Below are 25,617 nucleotides of genomic sequence, written 5' to 3'. Positions count from 1 at the left end.
AGGAATTTCATAAATAAAGAAATTTCTAGGTATGAGAAGCAAAAAATTTATAAAAGATTCATGATTATACTAATTTTTTTAAATTAGTATAGCATTACTACTTTTTAATAACAATGAAGGTAAATAAAATGACTTTTAAACCATATATTAAACAAATAGCATAAAAAAAACTTATGAAATTATAAAATCAGGAAACTATTTTCTTCACTCTGACAAAAAAAACTAATTATAACCCAGCTATCTAATAGAAAAACATTTTAGTAATTCTCTGATTATAAAAATAATATATCAAACAAAAACAACCAATATTAATATTTTTTCTTTCATTTTTCTATGCATGTATATGTGTGTAATTGAGACATAAAAACACACATATTTTGGATTAAAGTGAAATTATATTGTTTTATATTTTGCTTTCTCCATGTAAAATTATAATGTATGCCTTTTCCTATTCATTATAATTCTTCAAAAATGGACATTTTTGATGCCTATATAACATTGTTTCTTTTGGAAACAGCATGCCATATTTAAGCAAGCTCTATTGTTATTCATTTAGATTCTTTTAAATCTTTTACTATTATTACGAACATAAGTTTCTGTGTTTCTGATTCTTTCCTTTATACAAGGTTCTAGAAGTAGAATTACTAAGTCAAAGGGTCTGAATATTTTCTAGGAATATTCTCTATTTTTTGTCTATGCTATTCATTCGTAATTATTTAAAAATATCTATTATCTACCATGGGCTGGGGACTGTGCCAGATGTTGGAGATACAGTGGTGAAAAGAGAGACTCAGGTCCTACTTCACAGAGACTAAAGAATCTAAGTGATGATACAAACAACCCAAGTATTATAGTAGAGAAGTATAGGGGGCCTTTCATGTGGAGGATGGACGAGACTGGAAAAGTACCTGAGTATCTGAGATCTGGGAGTCAGAGAGCCATCCTAAACAATCTATCATCTCACTTGATAACATAAATGATGTGCAGAAGCTAGCCAGAAATATATGGGATGAGAGGAGGCAGTTTCAAGTATACCCAGAAACATATGGGATGAGAGGAGGCAGTTTCAAGTATAGCCAGAAATATATGGGATGAGAAGAGGCAGTTTCAAATAGACACAGTGGCATAAGCAAAAGTTCTCCTATTGCAACAAGTGGAAGAGGTCAAGTATGATTAGAGAAAGTATGTGCATGGCAGGTTGGGGAAGAACGGTGTGAGAAGGCAAGAGATGAGACTGGAACTAAAGAGGTCAAGATCATTTCTAGCTTTGTAAGCCATAATAAAGAATTTGAGCTCTATCCTCAAGGTATTGGAAATTTTAGGAAACGGAGTGACAGTATAGAAGGCAAAAAGACCATTAGGAAGGGGATGAGAACTGAAGTAATGCAAAATTAACAAAATTATCATTTTTGCCAAGGTTACCAGATTGATAGAGAACAGAATAAATTCAACCACATAGTACATCTTGAGCTTGCTTGAGCATTTCTGAGCTAGATAAACAGACTGAATATCAGGTAATGTAAATTCTGGAGCCAGGCTGACCAGGTTCATATCTCAGCTCTATCACTTTCTCATTTTGTAAAGTGAGACCTAAGACCACATTAGTAACCTACCTCATAGGGTTATCATGAATATTAAATGAGTGAGTGCATGTATAGCACTAGAATGGTACCTAGGATATAATTAGGGATCTGTATGCTTATTAGTATTTTTTCACAAGAAAACTCATGCACTTATATATGTCACACTGTATATCTTCAAATATAGCTTTCACTGAAGGGTGTAGCAAAGTAGCTCCCAAGGTATTTTACATGGAAATAGGGTTTCATGATCAGTAAGCTTGAACAACACTGGATTAAATAAAATTAAACAGGTTTCTTTCCTGCAGAACTTCTCCAAACCTTTAACATGCCAAAATAAATTGTGAGCAACAAAATTAAAAAATATTAAAATTCAAAGAAGAAAATGAATATCCATTAGTCCATACCGATGTAAATAAATAATTGAATATATAAATAAATGGGGAAGGAGAGAAACTCTTTCATGCAGAAGAATTCCAAATAATTTATGTAGATACCCCTCCCTCAAAGAGGTGGAACATAATTCTCCACTCCTTAAGTATGGTCTATACGTAGTGACTTCCTTCCAAAGAGTACAGTATGGAAAGAGGGAAAAAGAGTAACATTACAGTGGAGAAGCCTCACAAACACCACCTCAGTCAGATGATCAGGGTTAACACCAACAGCGATAAATCATGTTAATAGTATGTACCCTGATATGATGTGATAAACGTAAATGGCACTTTACATCTATGATCTTCCTCCAAAAAACTCACAATCCCAGTCTAATCATGAGAAAACATCAGATAAATTCCAAGAGAGGGATATTCTACAAAATATCTGAACAGTACTTCTCAAAACTGGCAAAGTCATCAAAAACAAGGAAAGTCTGAGAAACTGTCATAGCCAAGAGAGTCTAAAGAGACATGACAACCAAATGTAATGTAATGTCCTGGATGGGATCCTGGGTCAGAACAAGGACATTAGGTTACAACTAAGGAAGTCTGAATAAACTATGGACTTTAGTTCATAACAATGTATCAACCAATATGGCTCATTAATTATAACGAATGTACCATACTAATGTTAAGATGTTAATAATGAGGGAAACTGGGTATGAGATCTATGAGAACTCTCTGTGCTAACTTCTCAAAACTCTTCTAAAATATGAAGTCCAGTAAAAACAGTAAAAACAAATTGTGAGTCATCAAGAGGAAAGCAGTGTTCCTCAATTTGCAAACTTCCTTGTCCAAGGAACCCTTTTTTGTGGAGCATCTCTCAAGGTTAGTATTTAGCAGAAAACATTCCGGGAAATGCTGATACAGAATAAGAAGCTTCATAACCTCATGAGCCCAGAAAATTAAGTACCAGTGTAGCTTGCCAGAAACTGCAGGAAGCTGATTTATAACCCAACTCTGAAGACACAATCAAGAGCTAAGTGAAGTTAAAGTAATTCATAAAACTTTGATTGAAAAAAAAAATGAATTGAATTTTTCCAGGGTACAATTCAAAATATTTTCTGCCCGTGTTTTACTGAATACAAAGTGAAAAGAAACACTAACTGGAGTTTTAAAGCTTCTTTTTCATTAAAAAGGGCAAAGAAGAACCTGGTAGGAAACCACCTGTATACTACTCCTTCCCAGTGCGCAGACGAAACCTCATGGTCACTTCCCGCTAGTCACACAGCACTTTTTACTTTGTATTACATCTAGTGTCCAAGTCTTATTTCAATTACTAAACCTTGCAATTACTTGAAGGCAGAATCTCTATCTAATTTATTTCTGAATTTCTGCAGCATAGAATCTTCTACTGAGTAGGTATTCAGTAAATATCCTTAAAATAAATAGTGTAATAATTGGGAAAATAGATGGCTAACTCCTTTACTATCAATCCAACATAAAGTACTAAGCTTCTGCTACATAAAGTCCAGTGTACTAGATGTAGCAGTTATGTAAAAATGTTTTTAAACTGTTACTTCTTTCAAGAGGCATATAATAAATGTCAGAAAGATGTATACAGAAATTACTATAATAGGCCGGGCACAGTGGCTCACGCCTGTAATCCCACCACTTTGGGAGGCTGAGGTTGCAGTGAGCCGAGATCATACCACTGCACTCCAGCCTGGGTGATAAAGCAGACTCGGTCTCAAAAAATAAAAATAAAAATAAAGCATTACTATAATAAATTGCAATTTGTGCTAAGGGCCATAAAACAACAGGGAGCTATTCAACAGAGTTCAAGAGAGAGATCCCTTTCAACAGGGGTAATCAATAATAACATCAGAGAAGAGATGCCATCTGAGCTGACCCTCACAAAATAGATAGGATTTTTGTAACACAAAACAGGCAGAAAGGGCTTTCCAGGACAGGAAAACAAGTGTTAATGATGCAAGAGGGAAAGGCAAAATGATTCACTTGGACAGGCACATAGGATAGTTATAAGACAGCAGAGACTGACAAAGTGGAAGGGAAGGCTGAGGACAGATAGTAAAAATTCTTAAATGCTGGGCTCTGGAATCGGAACTTCATTTTTTAGGCAACTGGGAATAAACATTGAAGGTTTGTTAAAAGGCAGTGAGCTATAAGGGTTTGTCTGCTTATAATCAAAGTTAATAGTATTGAGAGAACATAAGGAGATTGGGAGAGATAGACTGAAAGTTGGGAGGTATAAAAATAAGATAAGGATGTGAATTAAAGCACAATGTCTAAAATAAAGTAAACAATGAAAGGCAACATTATCAGCATTATCACCATCATCATCATTATTGTGACTACTATGGTAACAGCCTTGGTAATGAAAAAAAGAGGAGATTATAAGACTATGGGAAGAAATAATATATAGCACTTAATTACTAGTAACAAAAACAAGAAGGTCAGAAAGAGATAGTCATTTTAAAAAGAACATAAACAGTTTTAGACATGCTAAGTTTGATCTCACAGAAAAAAATGTGCAGCAGACAGTTGATCTTAGAGGATTGGAGCAAAAAGAGATGTGGCAACAAAAAAGAAGGAAACTGTGGAAGCTTGAATGAGATAACCTGAATATTGTTTATAAAATATAAGTGAGAAATGCTTAAAGTGAGTGAGACAGAGGTTGAATTAGGGGCCACACAAGCATGAAAAAGTTTTAGAACAACCTAAATGGAAGACAGACAATGAATAACAAATACAATATTGGCAGACAGCAAAAAGAATCCACTGGAAGTTAAATAAATGAATTGAGACTAGATAATGGTTAACACAGAAATTACATGATTTTCTCTTGAAGTAGTCAAAAGTTTGGGAGAAGAGAGAAAGTAAACAGTAAAAGTAGCCTTAGACTAAGGAGTAGAATGGCAGACAGAACAGAAGTCTGTTGGGGAAGAGATTATGAAACGTAAGGAAGAACATGATGCAATACAAGTCATGTGATCCAAACTAGGTAGCTTTCATGGAAAGAAGAGAGAATTGCCCCCTAAAATAGGGAGCTAAACAACTAAGTGTCTCAAAAAGAACAAATATAGAAAGACAGGTAGACACTTACTGATAGGGGAGGTAATCAGTATGGCCATGGTTAAAGAATCAATTAGCTCAGCAAATCTTATCAAGAGTGTTCTGTGGACTGGGTACTATGCTAGGTGCTGACGATAAAAAGCACAATCCCTGCTATTGAAGAATGAATAATTTAGTACGGGGATTGGCAAACCTTGTATGAAAGGGAAGATAGTAAATATTTTAGGCTTTGCAGTCCATGGGTCTCTATTGCAACCACTTTGGGCTGTCACTGTTGTGCAAAAGCAGCAACAACCAATATGCAAATGAATGAACATGACTATTTTCCAATAAAACATATCTTAGTGATTCATATAGTTTTCATGTGTCACAAGATATTCCTTATTTTGATTTTTCAACCACTTAAAAATGTAAAAAGTAAAAATAAAACTCCTAGTTTGCCAGCCCTATAAAAATAGGTGGCAGGTTGGATTTGGCCCAAGGGCTGTCGTTTGCAGATCCCTGATATACATGGGAAAGTCCAGAAAGAAAAGAGAGGAGTATCATACATGTACCTATCACTCATATATATTCTCAGCAACTAGCAGTAAGCTCTAAGAGTTGACTTATTATTTACCTCTCTATCTCTTCTTTCCAGTCATGATTAAAAAAAAAAAACCTTTATGTTTTGTTTCTTATACCTAGTATGTTAAAACTGATACTTTCTCTATACTGTTTAGAAATTTTCAATTTCACTAAAAAATATTCAGGCCCAACCTTCTTAGTTTTATTTTACTGAGTTTAAATCTTTATTATTATTATTATTATTATACTTTAAGTTTTAGGGTACATGTGTACAACGTGCAGGTTTGTTACATACGTATACATGTGCCATGTTGGTGCGCTGCACCCATTAACTCGTCATTTAGCATTAGGTATATCTCCTAATGCTATCCCTCCCCTCTCCCCCCACCCCACAACAGTCCCTGGTGTGTGATGTTCCCCTTCCTGTGTCCATGTGTTCTCATTGTTCAATTCCCACCTATGAGTGAGAACATGCGGTGTTTGGTTTTTTGTCCTTGCGATAGTTTGCTGAGAATGATGGTTTCCAGTTTCATCCATGTCCCTACAAAGGACATGAACTCATCATTTTTTATGGCTGCATAGTATTCTATGGTGTATATGTGCCACATTTTCTTAATCCAGTCTATCGTTGTTGGACATTTGGATTGGTTCCAAATCTTTAAAACAAAAAATCCCCACAATTCTTTCATATATGTATTATTTATTATGCTTTATGACAAATTGATAAATAAACATTAACTGATTTCCAGCCCTAAAAGATACCACCTAGAGATAGAAATATATACTTCCTCAAATATCTCCAAGGTTTTTATTTATATTGCTTCTTTTCACCATCTAATTTTCATGATTTTTTTAAATAAAAATAAAAGTTGAAAAAAAGTGCCTAATTTCCACTGTTGTGGAATGTGATGACTCTGCAGAAAATTTTCAAGAGCAGAAGAACCATGATGATAACTGTGGAAGCTGAGTGATGGGTTTGTGGGAGTTCTTTGAGGTACCTTTGAAATATTCCATACCAAAAAAGGTTTTAAAAATCCATCTCTGAGGCTATGCTGAAGAATGAGGGTCGACTGACTGTGGTGCTCATTACGTGCCTCAGCAGTGGCAGTCACAGAGTCCTACTCAACCAGCACTGTGAGGAAGGCTTACGGACAGGACTGGACTGAGGGGAGGTGAGTGAGGCTGTGCTGAGATGAAGGACAGTTAAAAGAGCTAGGGGCATGTGCTAGAACTTATTGAGCTTCCATTTTAACAACTATTCATAGTTTTCATGCTTAAATTATTTTGTCATTTTATTCTTAGTTTTTTGCCAACCCATTTTGATAGCAGGTTTATCAGAGTTCTATAACAGCATACAATTAATAGGTGACAGCCCACTGTGAGAACAAATACATTTTAAATACACTTTTAATAACACTGGCTTCAAAGGCCAAAATTTTAAGGAAAGAGGGTGTCAGTTCATTCACATTTCATTCCTTTAATATCACAGGCCATGAAGAATAAATTGCCACATTACACTTGTACCATATTTTAAATTGCAAGCCAGTATAGTAGATGATTTTTTCCCCTTCTACCCCATTTTTTCCAGGGTTGCCATAGTTAAATAGGTATGATCCTTGGTTACTGAAAATAAAATGGGAGAATATACAAATACCATTAACATAAATTTAGTGGTTCTTTCCCTGTATTTCATAATTAATAATACATACTCCTGACATCAATAATGATCTTTTGCTCTGTATTATATAACTTGGCATGAAAAAATAAAACGAAATGGAACAATAGCCAACCTGTGCTTTCCTCATGTATACCAAAGGTTCTTTAAGATGTTCAGGAGGTGCAGCAGGATGACTAGGTAAAGGAAACCTAGGAGCAAAAAGAGGCAGCTAAATATCACACATTATTCTCTTGGTTAGATATTACTTACCTCTGTAGTCCATGTTATAAACTGTTTTCCCAGTAACATTTCATTTTATATTCAAAATGTACCATTTTTATTAAGAAAATAGATTGATGTAGTCAACAAATACTTGGGCCATTCTAGGTACTAAGTATAAGGTGGTGATTGAGATAACATTCTCTGTTCTCATGGACGTAACATTCTCGTGAAGAAAGCCAATAATCACAAACACATACAAATAAAATAATATCAGATTGTAGTAAGTGCCATGAGAAAATGAAAGCAGGGTAATAAGACACAATAAATTTGGAGGTCAGTGAAGTCCTCTTAGAGGATTTTATATTTAAACCAAGACATGAATGTGAAGGAGCCAACCATGCAAAGATCTGGAGGAAGAATATTCCAAGCAGAGGGATGGCAAGCACAAGAATTCTGAGGAGGTAATGCTTGAAATGTTTAAGGATCAGAAAAAGTCAGGGCCACTGGAACATAATGACTCAAGTGCAGAGTGGTATGAAATCACAGATAGAAAAGGCAGTAGGAAGACATGATGGTTCAATGTTTATTTGGAGATTCCAATCCATTTCACGACAATATATAACTCCTCTTGAAATTAGTCATCAGACTTGTACCTACAGCAAAACAGTCATGTTCCAATAATCAAGAACCATAGACTGAATTCTCAAGAAATTCCTGGTCCAAAGTGGGACAAAAGCATGTAAAAGGTTAATAACATTGGAAACCACTTGCATCTGTCCTGGAGCCTACATGTAAAAGGCTAAACTGTCCATAGAAACATTGCTGGAATAGAGAAAGGCAACCTATCCAACCTAATCTATAAGACAGTTTCACAAATTGATTATTTCTGGCAAATTATTTTTCTACTAAAGTCTACATTTCATGTACCTTTCGCATTCACAAATGAAAAAAAAGTTAAGTCTCTAGATACCTTGATATTTCCTGTCTTATATGTAAGACAGTTTAAAAACTATCTCATATTGTCCAATATACCATTTGCTTCCACTTTTAATGGTAATTATGTCTAAATTTAATAAAGCTTAGAAATTTAGGATTAAGGCCGGGCGTGGTGGCTTATGCCTGCAATCCCAGCACTTTGGGAGGCCGAGGCGGGTGGATCACGAGGTCAGGAGCTCAAGACCATCCTGGCTAACATGGTGAAACCCCGTCTCTACTAAAAATACAAAAAAATTAGCCGGGCATGGTGGCACATGCCTGTAGTCCCAGCTACTCGGGAGGCCGAGGCAGGAGAATGGCGTGAACCTGGGAGGCGGAGCTTACAGTGAGCCGAGATTGCGCCACTGCACTCCAGCCTGGGCGACAGAGCAAGACTCCGTCTCAAAAAAAAAAAAAAAAAAGAAATTTAGGATCAAAATTTGAGACTTTACTGATGATCTTAATAGTTATTTAATGGTCAAAGAAATGTATCCAAAATGTAGGTAACAAGAGGAGACAACCTGAAAGTCATTCATATTAAGATCAAAATCAAGTTAGATATTTATTTTTTCAGAAATATTTAATGACAACCTACTCAATATAAAAGAGACACGGAAGTGAACAAAACTAGCTAAAATATCTGCCCTCATGGAGCTTACATTTAGTAATATGCAGAGATAAGAGTTGCCAGATAGGAAAAATGCACAGAAACTTATACAGCACACTTGACTCTATTTTTTCTTGTCCCCCAAGTCTCCCTAAATAACTTAAGATGTTCTACCCAGTGACAGTAAACTGTTTTAGGCAACCATTATTCCTTGCCTACATTTATCCAGCAGATTCCTAAGTGCTTCCAGACTGTTTTCAACCTATTCACCAATTTGCCTGGATGTTGGCCAGAAGTGATGTCTTCCTTATGCACCAGTAATTGTAACTCCAGCATCTAGCATAATGCCTGGTACATAGTAGATAACCAATATATTGTTGAATGAATAAAATGCAAATTTGATCATGTTACTATTTTACTTACAATTTTTAAATGGCACCCAAATGCTTTTAGGATCCAGTCTATAAAGTCTTAAGAGGCACAATCCTGTTTATAAATCTAGAATCCTCCTTAGCCATGATCCCTTCACCTGCTACCATTCAGCCATACAAACTTTTGTACCACGTTTGCACCACACTCTTTTCCACTTCTAAATCTCTGAGCCTGCTATTCCCTTCTGCCTGAAGTGCTTTTCTTCTCCACTCTTTCCCCTGACAAACTCTAGCTTAGCTTTCTGATCTCAGCCTGGATATTGCTTCCTTTGGTAAGCCACCATGGCATCCCCAAATCTAAGTTAAATGCTGGCCTTATGTGTTCCTTGTATTTCCCTAATCATTGCACTTATTTTACTGCACTGTAATTGCCTCTTTAAAGTCTGTATGCCCAACTGGGATGTAAGTTCCAGGAGACAAAGACTGTCTAGCCTGTTCATTATCAACAGCACCTGGCTCTGTGCACAATAGCAAACATACAGTAGCATTTCAAACTAAGAGGGTAAAGAAGAACTGTATGTTTAGGACATTTCAGAGGTACCCAGGTCTACTGCTTGAGCACTCTCCCAGTGAAAGCCATGAATGTGTACGAAGACTTACCCAAATCTGTGGTCTAGTGTAAGGTATCCATTATCTAACATCCTTCCATTTTAGGCCCACTACCGTTTGACGCTTGTAACTCTCTAAGGTATGGTAGACATTTGCATATATCTACTATAACAGCAAACTATGCTATATGTTTTTATAACATGCACATATAGAATAAGATTGTTAAGGTTTATTTACTTCTTTATGTTCTTCGAGGGAAAAAGAATAGGTCATCTAATTTCTTATAAACTGCTCTGTACAAAGTACAATGAAGACTAAGACACAGAAATAAATTGATCTATTTTCATTTTGCATGTAAAGATTGTCTTAAATACAGTAAGGCTAAGACTAATAATTGCACTGTCTCCTCAATTCAACAAATATTTGTCATGTGTTAGCATTGGTAGGTGGCTCAATAACTATTTGCTGACTCAATGTCATTTATTTGATGCTATAGGAAATATGAAAGAAATGTAAGACACAATTTTTGTTCCAGAACATTTTTAATCCAGTCAAGAGATAAGACATAGACCTATGTGAGATGTAGTAAAATGCATGGGCTTTGGAATTATATAGCTGGAGGTTAAGCCCTAGCACTGACATTTGCTAGCTATATGATCTTCAACAAGTTACTTAAGTTTTCTGCCATGGTTTGAATGTTTGTCCTTTCCAAAACTCATGTTAAAATTTGCAATTGTAACAGTATTAAGAGGTGGGATCTTTCAGAAGTGATTAGGCCATAAGAGCTTCATCTACATGGGTGGGATTGGTGCCATTATAAAAGGGTGGGTTAAACCCCCTCTTGCCCTCTCACCTTCTGCCATGGGATGATGCAGCAAGAAAGCTCTCACCAGATGCTGGCACCTTGATATTGGACTTCCCAGCCTCCAGAACTGTGAGCCAATAAATTTCTGTCCATTATAAATTACCCAATCTCAGGTATTCTGTTACAGTATCACAAGACAAACTAAAACATGGTTTAAGCCTTAGTTTTCTCTTCTGTAAAATGGTGATCATAATAAATTTTACTTCATAGGGTTGTAATGAAGATTATATGGAATAAGCCAATGCATATAAAGTTTTGGCATAAAATAAGCATTCAATCACTGTAAATTATCATTAATAATACTAAATAATTATTAACACAATAATAAATATATAACTAATTCTTTTAAATGAATGGAAAAGATAATTAAAGTATACAATCTGAAATGGAGAGTGCTAACCTAGTTTAAAATTTCATGTAAATAACAAAATACAGGAAATTTTCTAGTGTATTTGTTAAATAAGAAACTGACTAAAATCTTTGTAATGCTTACTAAAACAAGTAAAACGAAGCGTGCTGTTTTCAGTCTGTATAGTCTGTATAGCTCATGTGTTCTATACCTCTATTAGGCATGAGGATGTGTATTTTTTATCTCCCATTGTTTAATATTACCTAATGAATATTCATACTTTCCTTTTTGCTTTCCTTATTCATCCATCTAATGGTTGCTGCCAATGAAAAATGCAACAGAATACGCTAAGTCTTCTTTATTCTTTTGACTTATGTTAGGGGAAATGTTTCTTCCCCACCCCTGATGTGCACTTCCATATGAAAAGAATTCCATTACTGTAACATTCTTGGACTCTCTCTAAGGCTTAACTCAATACACCACAGAAGAGGTTTAACGCCTTATTCAACTTTTAAATTTAAGAAGAATAAACTGAACATACTGCCCCTGATCCAATGCTATTTGACTGGAAGGTTAAATCCATTTAATTCTGGAGTTCAGTTGAAAGACTAATTTTGTTCTCATACTAAGCTATGTCCTCCTATCTAGTCTTTATCAGTAATAAAAGTGTAATTTTGATCTCCCATCTGCTTTTTTGTTTTATCTTGTTTCTTAATTTGTTCAGAACCCAAGTGAGGAATAAAAATAATATCACTGGACTCCTTTAAAAAAATCCCAATGAGTTATTCAGAAAATATATACTTAAAGTTCTATTGTACAGAATGCCAATAATATGATAACGAATAAACCACAGTCCCTCCTCTATCAAGTAAAAGGTCAGTCTGTCACACAGAACAATTTTCGGGAATATTAGTAATATCACCTCAGATTGAGAATCCAGTGTTTGGAATTATACACAACAGGCCCCTTTAGTACATATTGTAAATTTAAAACCTTACTTGTCATGATAAATGTCTATTCCTTTGGTGACTGCCAAAGGTACTGTCACGGTACTGCTAAAGGTATGGTCACAGTCAACTTCAATTATTAGATAGCACTTATATCTAACATTATTTAAGAATTCAAATCCAACTGGGAATATGGATTTGAGCAAAGCAAAGAAGCAAATGCTAATTCTTTAAAAATTGTATCTAAAGCACATGTGCATAGGGGTTCATCTGAGTCTCTTTATTTTAGAAACAATTCTGGTAAGCTGCATTATGTCATTTCCCAGTTAACGAACTGGAAAGGTCAACTTGAAAATGGGAATGTTAAACACTAGAGAATGCTACAGACATAAATACAGTGATAGCAGTAAAGGAAAAAAAAAAAAAAGCAGACATGGGAATGCAATTAGACTTGGGAACTCTGTTAGACTATGAACTCCATGAGGGCAGAAATTGTTTATTGTTCTATACTATATGCTCAATGCTTAGTATGGTGCTGCCACATGGTAGGTATTCAATAAATAATTGACAAGTAACAGAACGTTGGAGAAACTACAAAAGCTAACATTCTGGATCTACATTTTTTTTAAATGGCAAACAGTTCTATATACCTTAATAGACCCTGATGTTAAATCTAAATAAACAGAAACATGGATATTCTTAATAATGACAACAATTTTGCCAAAGAACAAAAAAGATAATCAGTTTAGAATGGATAGTTTATAAAGACACAAAAAAGTGTAATACCCAAAATGACAACGATGAAAAGAATATTAGTAAGCTTCAGTTATCTGAAATATTAACTTCAGAGAAACATCTTATTCCCTAATTACACTAGATAAATGAATTGTTAATATAAAATAATGGGTGGGGCTGGGCACAGTATCTCATACCTCTAATCCCAGCACTTTGGGAGGCCGATGAAGGTGGATCACTTGAGGTCAGGAGTTCGAGACTAGACTGGCCAACATGGTGAAACCCTATCTCTACTAAAAATACAAAAATTAGCCAGGTGTTGTGGCAGGGGCCTGTAATCCCAGCAACTTGGGAGGCTGAGGCACAAGAATCACTTGAACCTGGGAGGCAGAGGTTTCAGTTAAACCAAGATCATTGCACTGCACTCCAGCCTGGGCAACAGAGTGAGACTCCATCTCAAAAAGAAAATTTAAAAAAATTAAATAGTGGGTGGTAAAAAAAAAAAACAACAAAAAAAACCTATTTCTTATTATTTGTCAGGCAAGACGGTAGTAATTTTTAATTGTATCAACTTACTTGAAATGCTGTATAAATATTAATGATAAATAATAATACAACAAGTATATATAACAATACTGGTTTTATCCCTCACAAAGTAAATATAGCTAAACAAAACACTATTGTAAAATAGGTGGGAAAACTCACACACTCAGTTCACTATAAACAGCATTCTGAAGTTTCTTCTCCCAACCTGTTTTTTAAAAAAAGAATAAAATATATGAACATACCAGTTTTTTAATAAACATACATCATAATTAAATTTATCTCAATAAAACTTTGGCATCATATTTATTTATGAAAGAATTTTGTCAACTGCCAATCCCTATGTAAAGTGTTATTAAAGATTATTTCCTATACACTTACCATATCCCTTGGCTAACACTGAGTAGCAAAGTCATCAACATGATATTTTAAAATAATATCATTATTGCACCATTTTATCAAGTTGGGAGGAACATTTCCTTTTTCACTATCAAAGTGCTCAATGAATGTCAAAATTTTCGCATGTTGTACTGCTAAAGCTATAAGGAATGTGCCAAGGGAACAGCAAAAAAACAGCCACCTGATGAAGACAGATGACAAGTATCTAGTTATAATTCACTCGTCAGCAAAGTCCTGGATGACAGAGGCAGATTATTGTGAGTTGCCAATAGTCAGACCAGTTAGCTCAGAAGCTAACTATCTGGGTCAACCATTTAACATCTCAGTTCCCATATGCAGATGTTGGACTAGGGAACCTCTCTCTCCTCTTGCTCTATGAAAAGTTAGAGTTTTCTTTTTATTTTCTGTGAAAGCATAAAAGGAAAAAGTCACAACTGAAAAGTAAAATGAAAAATTACTTAACTAAGGAGATACTTAATACCTTATGGATGTATTTATCCATCAGGATATTACCAGTAAGGTAAACAGTATTTAAAACCAACTAATGCAAAGGAGTCTTTCTCATAGAGTTCTTGAATTTTTGCACCATTTTGTTAAAATGTCTAATAGTTCTAATTCTCCCTAAATAGAAACCTATTTGGCCATAGTTTTCACAATTTTGAATGAGTAATTGGAAGGCTGGGGATAAAATATTATTTATTTTGCCTTGCAAGGGTATCCAAGGGAGAGAATACAGTCATGGGTTCTTAGTTTCTGTTTCTGATTGGGCCAGTAAAGCCCTTTCCTCATCTCTCTTTTCTGCTTATCACTAGAGACAGAAACCAAAAACCATGGCTTCAGGCTGCTAAAAGCCTAAAACAAAACAAAACAGAACAACGACAACAAAGTAAGGTGGTTGTACAAGCTTGAGGGCTTAAAGAATTAGGAATAAATAAAACATTTTATTATTTTGCCTTAAGTTATTAGGAAAAACTTACAAACCTGATATTTTAAAGAATTCCTTAATATCTTCTTTCAGTGATTCAAGTTTAATCTCAGGTCTCTGAAGACTGGCCTAAGAATAATAATAATAATAAAAAAGAAAGATAAGGAAGGAAAAGACATCCAAAGTAAATCATTTGGGTTGATATTTAGAACAAAGGAAATGTTTAAAAAGGAGTGTCCAAAAATGTATACTATTTGAAAAATCCTCTTTGAAGATAGAGCTTAGAACTATCTAGAATAGCTTATAAGAAAGAAGACTTTCTCACTAACTCTTAAAGGATCTGTGATAGTATACTAAAGTCTACTAAAATTATAAAAACTTGGAGATTATGAGTCCTTATCATCTTTATCTAGGGTCTCAAGTTGGAAAAATACTCAGATTTTATAAATTCATTGCCTTGATATTATATTAAATAAATATGGCACCTGTACCCAATGACGAAAAAACCAGTTGCATCCATGTAAATGGATCTTTGCACAGTGTCTTCCTCTTTGGATTGCTTCTCAATGTAAATGCATTGTGTATATTTGTAGAAAATACATAAAACTACTAGTTCATAAATGTGTGTTATTAGTGTTTTATCTTCAAGTGCATGTTTCCTATTCTACTGGTTTTTCACACTGTAATTTTTACCAAAAATATAATTTTTCCTACTTGTAATGGCTTTGATTACTCTCAAAGTGTTGATGTTCCATCATCTAGCTCTTTCAAATTCTAGCAACATACTTCTTCAGAAGAAATTTCTATTAAAGGATCTAAATTAGAGTATTTCAAACCTAAGAAATCAAAAATTGGTCTTATCCTCCACTTACTGTCTTGTTCCTTCTCTTACATTTTTTAAATCTTCATCAATAAAATTACCATTTACCAGATCTTCCAAGTTAGAAACTTCAAATTTATTCTCAATTCCACACTAACTCTTCCATGATTCAATCCCTTTCTGGGAGATGGCACTGGTGGCAGTGAGATTTTTTTAAAAACCTCCTTGATTTCCACATAAAAACAGACCAAGCAACTAGATAGCAAAGCCAAATCCCTTGGAAAATATTCACAACAAAACTAGATGATAAGCTGTCCCCCAGAAATACAAGCAGCTGAGGATAAACCAACTGCCACAAGACCTGTAAGATATCAACATCTGTACAGGAAGAAGCAGAAGAAAGCAATTGGCTATCTGATGTAGTGAAAACAAACGAACCCCAAAGTAGTCAACAAACATACATTTGAACACATGATGAGCCAACTTTAGAGCAGAAGTTAAAACAGGGAAGGGTTTTGCCTAATTCAAATATAGCCAGGTGATATCTGAAGAGACTGGAGCAATCTAGTACCTATAAATTCTTAAAACTGACCAATCAAGGCTCCCTTTCCAAAGTCTGGAAATGTTGATAGAGTAATAAAAAAAGGAGAATGACAGGGAACTAACTCATTACCTTAAACACTGGTAAATAATGAAAAAGGCATTTATGCTGCCTTTCCTATTGGCACTATACCACTAGATATCCACACAGTAAATGAGGGGAAATGACTCTTTGCAAAAGAATTCTAGCTAATAACTAAAACAGATATGAGACAATTAGAATATCACAACTTTGCAATCCCCAATGAATTACTAATTCTAGGCATTGAGCAAAAACAGCTACTCCCATTGCAAAAGAGATAATCAGACATTATGTGGTTTTCAATGAAAGAACACTCTACTGCTATTGTCAGGCCAAAGGGATAACACCTGAATCTGATGAAGCCTCTGGGTCCACCTGTCAACTTACAAGACATACAAAGGGCCGAGGAACATGTTGAGCTATACCATGAGTTTACAACAAGAAAGGTCTCCAGGCTATGGGAAATTCTAAAGTCAAATAGCCTAGTTCTTCAGCTGATAAACTGTAAGGAAAAAGAAAGGATGGAGAGAAAACCTATAGCTTAAAAAAAAAAAGACAAAGACATTTAAAAAATAGGCAGGACTAAGTTATAGTGTCTAGAGACATATTTGATTAATAAAATTATCAAGGAATGCAGAAAATATAAAAATACTCAATGTCACTAATCACTAAAGAAATGCAAATCAAAACTACAATGAGATACCATTTCACACCAGTCAGAATGGCTTCAATTAAAAAGTCAAAAAATAACATGCCACGGAGGCTGTAAAGGGAACGTTTATACACTGCTGGTGGGAATGTAAATTAGTTCAGCCATGGGGGAAAGCAGTTTGAAGATTTCTCAAAGAACTTAAAACAGAACTACCATTTGACCCAGCAATCCCAATTACTGGTATATATCCAAAGGAATATAAATCATTCTACCATAAAGACACACGCATGCCTATGTTCATTGCAGCACTATTCACAATAGCAAAGACATGGAATCAACCTAAATGCCCATCGACAGTAGGTTGGATAAAGAAAATGTGGTACACATACACCATGGAATACTACACAGCCATAAAAAACAATGAGATCACGTCTAGCAACATGGATTAAGCTGGAGGCCATTATCCTAAGTGAACTAAGAGCAGGGACAGAAAAATGAAACCCACATGTTCCCACTTATAAGTGGAAACTGAACATTGAGTACACATGGACACAAAGAAGGGAACAATAGACACCAGGGCCTACTTGATGGTAGAGGGTGGGAGGAGGATGAGGAATGAAACTACCTATTGGGTATTATGCACACTATCTGGGTGACGAAATAATCTGTACACCAAACCCCCGTGACAAACAATTTACCTATATAACAAACCTGCACATATGCCCCTGAAACTAAAAGTTAAGAATAATAAAATATCTAACAGAACAGCTAAGAAAAAAAAAAAGAAATGCAGAAAAGTGATTACCATAAATATCATGTTATCAGAAACGGAGGGGTTTGTGATTGGGATGGGGCAAATGGAGAGGTTTCCAGTGTGGCTGGCAAAGTTTCACTTATAGGGTGGTCATTATAAAGTCCTTCACCCCATAACAATACATTATAGATTTATATCTATAATATAAATATAAATTTATATACTTATGGGCTAAAAAGGTTCAAAAAAGACAGGAAAAAATGTCCTCCCAATCTGTATTTTCTCTCCATTTTAAAGTCCCACATTTAGTCTAAGACAAGTCTTTCTCATTTGAATTACTGCAACCACCTCTAAATTGGGCTTCTTGCCACCTTACTTAAATTGTGACCACTTCCACCCAGCATTCTCAAAACTCCCTTACTCTATTTTTTCTTCTTACTTAGCATTTGTCACCTTCTATTATACTGTATGATTCATTTATTTACTATGTTTATTGGTATATCATCTATCTCATTACATTGCAAGCAGAAAGCTCCATTAGGGCAGATATTTCTGCCTTTTTTTTTACTATCTGTATCCCAAGTGCCTAGAACCTAAGTTGTTTTCACACAGTAGGTGCTCAATAAATGTTTATTGAATAAATGAACCAATTTTTCCCTTTTCCAATCTATCTTCCAGCATTTCTTTCTAAAACATAAGTCTTTCCCAGCTGTGGCTCTTCACAGCTTACACAAGAAGTCTACATTTTTTAACAGGGCATACTTGGTCCTTCACAATGTAGACCCAACTTATCTCTACAAATTCATCTCCTGCTGTTGCTCCACCAAGTTAACAACATCCTCTTCTCACACCTCCTCCCCACACACACCCTAGCCACAGTGAACTATATTCACTGATTTCCCAACTGTCAGTCCTTTAAGGGCTGTTCATATTTCCTCAGATGGAAGTGCTCTCTCACTACCTTAGCAAACACCTGCTAGCTTCCAAGACATCCTTCAAATATCACCTCCTTTCCCTAGGCCAGGCAGCAAGGATAGAATATTACGTTCCTCTGTTTCAGCAATTATCAGATTACAATGTAATTTTCAGCTCACCTATTTATCTTTCTGACTAGACTATAAATTCAAAGGCAAGGAATAGGTCTTTATTTTTGCATCCCAAGTATCACCCTGGCATTAATTATTGCTTGACAAAATTATATTGACCAAACCACATTCTATTTTTTTTAATTTTATTATTATTATTTTACTTTAAGTTTTAGGGTACATGTGCACAATATGCAGGTTTGTTACATATGTATACATGTGCCATGTTGGTGTGCTGCACCCATTAACTTCTCATTTAGCATTAGGTATATCTCCTAATGCTATCCCTCCCCCCACCCCACAACAGTCCCCAGAGTGTGATGTTCCCCTTCCTGTGTCCATGTGTTCTCATTGTTCAATTCCCACCTATGAGTGAGAACATGTGGTGTTTGGTTTTTTGTCCTTGCGACAGTTTGCTGAGAATGATGGTTTCCACAAGTCTTTGCTATTGTGAATAGTGCCGCAATAAACATACGTGTGCATGTGTCTTTATAGCAGCATGATTCTATTTTTACCCAATTTCCTCCCCCCCAAAACAAGGAACTTGATAAAAAATATGTTCAAGTGAAGAGACTGTTTTCCAATCTGTTACTCCTAGAAAAGATTTTTAAAAGCTGCAAAAACCCTGCTAATTATTCAAATATATTAAATCAAAAGTAAATAAGCTGTCTTGTACTAGCCTGCATTTGAAAATGATTCGGAGAGAAGACAATTTAAAGAATTTTTTAAAAACTGGTTATTTTTTCTAAACACTTTCAGTATTTTAAGGTTGCTAGACCTCCTAGATATACTTTGCACCCAAACTAATTATAAAAATCTTCAAGTTTTTGAGGATCAAAAGCAGGACAGTGATAACATGGTAAGGCACAGTGGTTCTCAAACATGATTTAGCAACAGAACCTATTTTGCAAATGAAATCGAAATCCTATTAGGAATCCTATATAAAACACATTGAAAATGATATTACCAAACAATAAGAACAATGAGCCTTTTCTTGTTTGCTAATGTTATGATTAACATTAAAAAGGTACAGCTTTATTCTGATATAGCCTCAATATCCAATTTCTGTATTTTGTTTTAGTGGCTTAGCATAGAGAAAAATCCCGATCAAAGACATGTTTGCATTTTTAATAGATTTCCTGGTCATCTCAGCACACTCCCAAATTAAAATGACGTAGGAAATTGAAAGAAGCAGACTTGGAAATTTTTATTTTGAGATAAATCCTAAAATTTATCACAAAGGCAAAAACCAGACAAAGAGCTTCCAATACTGCTAAAATTCTGCGTAACATGGTTTTACTACTACATGATGTGGTATGACAAGTTCACTTGCCTTACATCTCAGCAGTATACCATCACTAGGGGCCTGTGTTGAACAGAAGCACTTGTGCTTTGTCTGCCCAACCATCCCCAAACACAGCATACCCACTGCATTAAGGTTCATCACTTGAACAACATTCCATAAGCACACATGTGCAAGCCCAGATATTTTAAAGGACCGGTGTAGAATTATATCTTTATCATCAAGCATGCATTTGTAAGAAGTGTCCCAAACACAAGAGAAACAGGTTCTATTCTGGGATCACCCAGAAACAAGTTAATCTGGAAGCACAGTAGTGGATTATGTGCTAAACACTTGATATTTAGTGCATCTGAAAGAGTGTTGTTTCTTAGTGTAATTTTTTAATTAAGTATTTTTAAGTGAATATAGCTTATCAGAATCCTTAGGTATAATAGAACACAGTGTGAAAACCACTTGGGACTAAATGAGAATGGGATTTGGTATCAAAAGATCTGGAATCACCTCTCAGCCTAATTTACTAGCTTGTTCAAGTCACTTAACCTCTCTGTATGGCAGTTTTCTTCTTTATTTAGTAGGAAAAATAATACCTTAACTGAGTTATTATGAATCTCAAATAGAAAATTTTTCAGTTATTTTTAGGCCGTGAAGTCCAATATAAATTAAAGTTGCTGTGCAATAAAATATAATATGTCCCAGATGACAATGGACTAAATATTTATAAAAGACTGTCAGGGAGGTGGGTGAAGGGGGCTAGAAGTAGCGGCTTTTCAAATATCTATGACAAAAGTTAAGTCTTCTTTAAACAAAATGCCTCTCGCTCACTTTAAGAGCTAGTGAAGACTATGCTCAAAAATATAATCTAGTGAGAGAGAGTACAGTACATTTGTGGTATGGTCCTGCATACATCCTTCATCCATTTAGTTATGCTGATTCTGATATCCTCCACCCTTCTGCACTCCTAGAAACACATGACCAAACCTCTCCCCTTCCCACACATACACAAATCCAGTTTCTTTCAATTCCTACTAGAATAGTCTTAGTCCAAAGTACTGGCCACTAGCAATCTTAAATTTCTAATCTTGGTGAACAAAGGGAACTGGAGAAGCAAAGCAGCTAAAATAGCAGCTGGGCCAAAGAAGCTGCGAAGTAAGCTGAGGCTAAATCTCCATTAAGTACAAATGAGGGCATAGGAAGTTCTACAGAAAGGGTTCCAAGGATCCTTTAATTCCCTCTGAAGAGACCTCATCTTTCCTACTTTTCACTATGCTATCATGCTAATCCTGAACTTCATCATTCTATGTCCCATGGAATTGTAGGGTTAGAAGTGATTACAGAATTCTTCTATGTTGACTAACCATTTAATGCTTGATTATCCTCTCCAAATGATTTTCTGGCTTCAAAACTCTAAATTTAAAATTCTACCTTTCTAACTTAGAAACTGTCTACATCCCTACCTTAGTCAATTCCATCTCTGAACTATTCTACTGGAAAATTCTTATTATGAGATTAATTCTCCTTAAGATTTACCATCACTACTCCCCTCCCCTCCACCACTCCACCCTGGGGTCACAGAAATAAGCTTAATGTCTCTTCTGTGAGAGAGCTTCCTATTTGAAGATAGCTTCCTATTTGAAGATAGCTATTGTGTCTTCTCTGAAGGCTTCTCCTTTTAAGTCCACAATATATTCCCGGGTTCTTCAAGTTCTCTTCATATAACAGAGCCTTCTTACCACCCTGGCCATTCCTCTCTGAGCAAGGTCCAGTCCAACTTGTTCTCCACTGTTGTAGTTTCTTAACCGGCCTCTCTATTTCACTCATTCCACTAGACCACTGATATTCAAACTTTTCAGTCTCAGGACCCTCACTCTTAAAAATTACTGATGAGGAGACAGGTATAGTGGTATACACCTGTGATCCCAGCTACTGGGGAGGCTGAAGCCAGAGGGTCACTGGAACCCAGGACTTTGAGACCAACCTGGGCAACACAGTGAGACTGCATCTCAAAAAAATTATTGAGAACCCAAGAATGCTTTTGTTTATGTGGATGACATCTATTGATACTTGCATTGGAAATTAAAACAAAAACAATTAAAATATTTGTTTATTAGAATGGTAGTTCTTCAAAATATTAAACATAGAGTTCATATGATTCAGTAATTATTCCACTTTTGAGTACATATCCAAAGAAATGAAAACAGATATTCAGATATTTGCACACTAATGTTCATAGTAGCATTATTATTATTATTATTATTTTAGACGGATTCTCGCTCTGTCGCCCAGGCTGGAGTGCAGTGGCGTGATAATCTCTGCTCACTGCAAGCTCCGCCTCCCAGGTTCACGCCATTCTCCTACCTCAGCCTCCCGAGTAGCTGGGACTACAGGCACCCACCACCATGCCTGGCTAATTTTTTTTTTTTTTTGTATTTTTAGTAGACACAGGGTTTCACTGTGTTAGCCAGGATGGTCTCGATCTCCTGACCTCGTGATCCGCCCACCTTGGCCTCCCAAAGTAAAGTGCTGGGATTACAGGCATGAGCCACCATGCCCAGCCCATAGTAGCATTATTAACAATAGCCAAAGGTGGAAACAATCCAAATGTCTATAGATGGATAAATGGATAAACAAAAATCATATGTACATATGTATTAGTACAATGGAATATTATTCAGCTCTTAAAAAGAAAATTCTGGCCGGGCGCGGTGGCTCACACCTGTAATCCCAGCACTTTGGGAGGCTGAGGCGGGTGAATCACGAGGTCAAGAGATGGAGACCATCCTGGCTAACACAGTGAAACCCCATCTCTACTAAAAATACAAAAAATTAGCTGGGCGTGGTGGCAGGTGCCTGTAGTTCCAGTACTCGGGAGGCTGAGGCAGGAGAATGGCGTGAACCCGGCAGGCAGAGCTGGCAGTGAGCCGAGACCGCGCCACTGCACTCCAGCCTGGGTGATAGAGCGACACTCCGTCTCAAAAAAAAAGAAAAAGAAAAAGAAAATTCTGACACATGTTACAACATGGATGAACTTTCATGATATCAAGCTAAGTAAAATAAATCTGTCAAAAAAAACAGATACCATATGATTCCACTTATATGAGGTACCTAGAGTGGTTAAATTCATAGAGACAGACCATACAATGGTGGTTACTACAGGTTGAAGATGGGGAGAATGCAGAGTTATTATTTATGGGTACAGAGTTTCAGCTTGGAATGATGAAAAAGTTTTGGAGATGGATGGTGAGGATGGCTGCACAATAATGTGTATGTACTTAATGACAATGAACTGTATACTTAATGATTAAAATGGTCATTTTTATGTTATGTATATTTTACCACAAAAAAATTGTTCACTTTATTTTAATATAACAGTAAAAAACTCATTGTATACTAACTTATTTTTGTTTAAAGTAATTGTATTTTCAAAAATAAAGAGAAAAGAGTCACTGTTTTACATTTTTGCAAATCTCTTTTGATGTCTGTCTTAAAAGAAGACCCCTAGATTGTTTCACCTGCCATAGTTTTCAGTCTGTGGTACTGTGTTGTTTTGGTTGTTGTCCATGAAAAAAATCCACCCTCATACATATATGTAACTGGAAAAAGGAAGAGTATTTTAATATTCTTTTTCAGATAAATGGGGATATTCTCCTTTGATAGTATACCAAAATTTACAAGCAGTAGTTTCCTAAAGATTAGTTTTGATGTAGAATCTGACCATCAATAAACTTTGCATACTTTATAACATAAAAATGCATTGATCAGCCTTGCACTGTGACTTAATTTTTTACGTATCATACATAATTTTGTAACACTACACACTGGTCTTTTCAAATATATTGGTTAACTAAGTTATAAAGTGAAAACATATCATTAAATAAAAAGTAATGTTCATTAATATCACCACCAATATCATCAGAGAAGTCTGTAAGTATTGCGATTCCATCAAGTTCACAGTGGCAGAGACAAGTTTTGCAAAACTAATTTTTATTTAAAGCTTAAATTTTATCGTTGGCAACATAAAATGGCTTTCTTTGAAATGAGAGGCTCACTTTGCCATTTTTGAGAAAATACGTCCCAATGACCCAAGTATAAATAACAATAATTTTTTGTCAGTCACTCTTCCAAATGTTTGATTTAAAAAAACAAAAAAGCATTTGAGCTCATACCTCCAATAATCACATACCTGCTTTTCTTCTAGATAACCATCTTATTTTTGTATGCAGGAGAAGTGCCTTATGTGCACTTTCCATTCATCCAACAGAATATTAAAAAGATGTGTATTCAAGGGATGGGATGTAATAAAAGTAATAATTATTTACTGTTTCTTCAAAGACACTCAAGTAAAACTGGTTCTTTTTTTTTTCACTGTCAGTGTGTGGTGGAAAATAATACAATAGAGCTGGCCGGGCGTGGTGGCTCACGCCTGTCATCCCAGCACTTTGGGAGGCTGAGGAGGGTGGATCACAAAGTCAGGAGATTGGGACCATCCTGGCTAACACGGTGAAACCCCATCTCTACTAAATATACAAAAAATTAGCTGGGCATGGTGGCGGGAGCCTGTAGTCCCAGCTACTCAGGAGGCTAAGGCAGAAGACTGGCATGAACCCGGGAGGCGGCGCTTGCAGTGAGCTGAGATCGTGCCACTGCACTCCAGCCTGGGTGACAGAGCAAGTCTCCGTCTCAAAAAAAAAAAAAAAAAAAAGAATACAATAGGGTTTGGTATCAGTTTCTTGATATGGTTTAAGTCACCTGCAGTTCTAACACATCACAATTGCTTTAGTGCCATTAGTATAAATGTCTGCACAATAAATAAAGCCCCCCAAAGAAGTCTTAGTATTATTATAAAAGCTTTGACCTGAAAGGATCTTAGAGACCACCAGAGGCCTACAAACCATACTTTGAGAACCACTGCATTAGACTATAAGCTTCTTGAGAAAAATTTTCTTTCATCTCTGTATCCCAAGATCTAGCACAAGAGCTATCACATGGTAAGTACTTCTAATTAATGTATTTGTCCCTTCTTTTATGCATGAAAGATTTCAACCTACAAACTACAAAACCCCATGAGAAATACAAGAAGAATAAGACATTGTCCTTGTTCTCTGGGACTTGTTTTTATTGTCCAGTAAGGAAGATAGCCAATTTTAAAACACACCAAAAAGCCATTATAAGAAAGAAAAGATGTCACAACAGAGGTACCTCCTATAGAAAAAGAAACAATTCTAATTAAAGAAACTGGAAAACAGGAGCAAAGCAATACAGGCTGAGTGAACAGACTGAGCAAAGGCATGAAAATGGTTTTGTACAATGTTAGTTTATGGAACAGCAAAAGATCCAATAGAATGTAAGAATTAAAAAGAGTAGAAGGTGAAGCTAAAGCACTCACTCCGATTCCTATCTAACCTGCTCATCTGTGTCAGATTAATGTTCCTAAAAACCAACTCCATGCCTTCACCCTCCTCAGAATACTTCATTCAAGTATTTACATCCCTCTAAAACTCTAGTTCCACTCAACCTAGATAAGCTTATTTCTCTGGAAATACCCTATAAAAGAGACCCTCTGCTT

The 25,617-nt window shown here is 35.7% G+C and overlaps 1 protein-coding gene across 17 annotated transcripts in view; it reads right to left on the bottom strand.

Moving 5' to 3' along the window:
• TBC1D19 (TBC1 domain family member 19) overlaps window positions 1–25,617 on the bottom strand; it is a 211,270-nt gene that overhangs the window by 161,734 nt on the left and 23,919 nt on the right. For 13 of the 17 annotated variants that reach the window (XR_008524383.2, XR_008524384.2, XR_010139637.1 and 10 more), the window contains exons 2-4: window positions 14,875–14,947; window positions 13,657–13,702; window positions 7,405–7,480 (exon numbers count right to left, since the gene is read on the bottom strand). The exons of 2 other annotated variants lie outside the window; for them this stretch is intronic. Coding sequence is in view for 11 of the 15 variants with exons in the window: in XM_024246484.3 (XP_024102252.3) it covers window positions 7,405–7,480; window positions 13,657–13,702; window positions 14,875–14,947 (195 nt within the window). In the remaining 4 variants the exon portion in view is untranslated. Of the gene's footprint in view, window positions 1–7,404; window positions 7,481–13,656; window positions 13,703–14,874; window positions 14,949–25,617 lie in introns of those variants that run through there. 2 more of the 17 variants (XM_063723352.1, XM_063723350.1) reach the window with 2 other exon arrangements.

Source organism: Pongo abelii, chromosome 3 (genome assembly GCF_028885655.2).
Source record: "Pongo abelii isolate AG06213 chromosome 3, NHGRI_mPonAbe1-v2.0_pri, whole genome shotgun sequence".
NCBI classification, from domain to species: domain Eukaryota; kingdom Metazoa; phylum Chordata; class Mammalia; order Primates; family Hominidae; genus Pongo; species Pongo abelii.
This window is presented reverse-complemented; position numbering and strand designations above follow the sequence as displayed.